The sequence below is a fragment of the Monoraphidium neglectum genome (genome assembly GCF_000611645.1).
Source record: "Monoraphidium neglectum strain SAG 48.87 unplaced genomic scaffold scaffold02224, whole genome shotgun sequence".
Classification (NCBI taxonomy): domain Eukaryota; kingdom Viridiplantae; phylum Chlorophyta; class Chlorophyceae; order Sphaeropleales; family Selenastraceae; genus Monoraphidium; species Monoraphidium neglectum.
Window position 1 is genome coordinate 1 of NW_014011404.1, and position 1,604 is coordinate 1,604.

The window sequence follows — 1,604 nt, forward strand, 5'->3', positions numbered from 1 at the left end:
CGGGGGGCGAGAGGGGTAGTGTGCGGGGGATCCAAGTCGGCAAGGCTTGAAGAAGGTGAGAGGGGTGGGGTGAAAAACTGATTAATGTGTCAGGGTGCATGTAGCGTCGACGGCACGGCTGCTCCAGACTGCGGAGACACACTGACCCTGGCTGTACAAAGCCCATGCCAGGGCCTCGCAGCCAAAATCAGGCCGCCGCCCCACGTCACGCCTCACACACTTTATGCCGCATCCCACCCTGACCGCCGCCCACCTGACGGTCGTCATTTGGGGGATCTCTGTGAAGAAGGACAGCTCCCCAAACGTCTCCCCTACGCCCGCCTCGCGCTCCTCCCCAATGTAGGGGACTGCAAAGCCCCCCCGCCCCGCGCCGCCGTCGTCGCACTCCCCCGGGCTGCCCAGCACGGGGGTCAGGCCGCCGACTGCGGAGAACGGGCCGTCCCTGCAGGGTGTAGGTTTAGGGTTCAGGCGTCGGGTGAGCTGGCGTAAACAAAAATCTACGGCGGTACATAAATTGGAGCGAAGCAGGGGCTGCAAAGAATCTCGCCAGCCAGCTGCGCAGCCCCAGAACACCCGTCATCGAAGCTGCGTGTGCCCCATGCTGCTCCCCAGGGCCGTGCGCAGCCAGAAGCTGCATGTCTCACTGTCATCCCAACCTCGATCCTGCAACTCGGGCGCCCCTTTTATTGCCCCAGCACCTGCTGCCGTGCATGCTGCCGGGGCTCCTGCTGCCGCCTGCCACCGCGGGTATGAGGTCCTCCTCCCCCCAGAAGGCCAGCTCGTTGTCGCCCGTCATGCTGCTGTCAGTGTCCAGGGGGGACCTTTGGGGTGGAGCAGGGGGCGCGGAGGTGAGTCCTTGGCGAGGAGCATGACGGGGTCATACTCAAGGGCAGACCCAGCGAGGCTAAGGGGGAAGGGGTGGGGCCAAAGACGGCCGGTGTCGCGACTGTGGCTGATCCAGAAGACTGCAGGAAGATGGGAGGATATGCGTAAGCAGCTCTAGAGCACACAGGCGGCGCTGAGCGCCAAGAAAGCGGAGACCTGAGAACAAAGCACTGCCAGGCACCCCTGGACGCAGGCACTCCAGCAGGCAGCCCCTCGTGCCCCATCGCTGCCAGCCTAGCACTGAACTTTGCTGACGCCTCACCTCATCCACACGCGCCCTGACACCACCATGTACAGCTCGTTTGCGCTGTCGCCCGCGGTGACGATGTCCACCCCCTGCTTGAACAGCTCCAGGCGGCTCGAGGTCAGCAGGGCGTCCTGCGTGGGTCGGTGGTGGTGGTGGTAGTGTGTGTATGGAGGGGCGCATGTCATGACAGGTATGCGCTTTGGGACACGGAAATCAGATGCTGATGGTGCATTTTCAGCCACCTGACAGCAAAACAAACTTTGCCAACTTCGCTGGACTCAATCTGATGTTTGCATGCATATGTTTGCGTGCAAACGCGCCCCAGCAGCCCCTTGCTGGGCGCATGCGCGTGCCCACCAGGAACTTGCGGGGCGTGCCGGTAAAGAGGTAGCATGAGCGCAGGAGGGGGAGGTACAGGTGGCGCAAGATGCGGCGGCGGAGGGTAGATGGGTAGATGGACAGGACCTGGGGG

General features: G+C 63.3%; 1 protein-coding gene across 1 annotated transcript in view; it reads right to left on the reverse strand.

Annotated features, from left to right (window-relative positions):
• Positions 1 to 89: 89 nt before the first annotated feature.
• The window catches only part of MNEG_10209 (Potassium channel AKT1), a gene marked incomplete at both ends in the record, with an annotated part of 5,390 nt that continues 3,875 nt past the window's right edge, over positions 90 to 1,604 (reverse strand). The window contains 4 exons of the mRNA XM_014041318.1: positions 90 to 147; positions 254 to 442; positions 699 to 821; positions 1,148 to 1,263. Coding sequence (XP_013896772.1) covers positions 90 to 147; positions 254 to 442; positions 699 to 821; positions 1,148 to 1,263 — 486 coding nt within the window. The remainder of the gene's footprint in view (positions 148 to 253; positions 443 to 698; positions 822 to 1,147; positions 1,264 to 1,604) is intronic.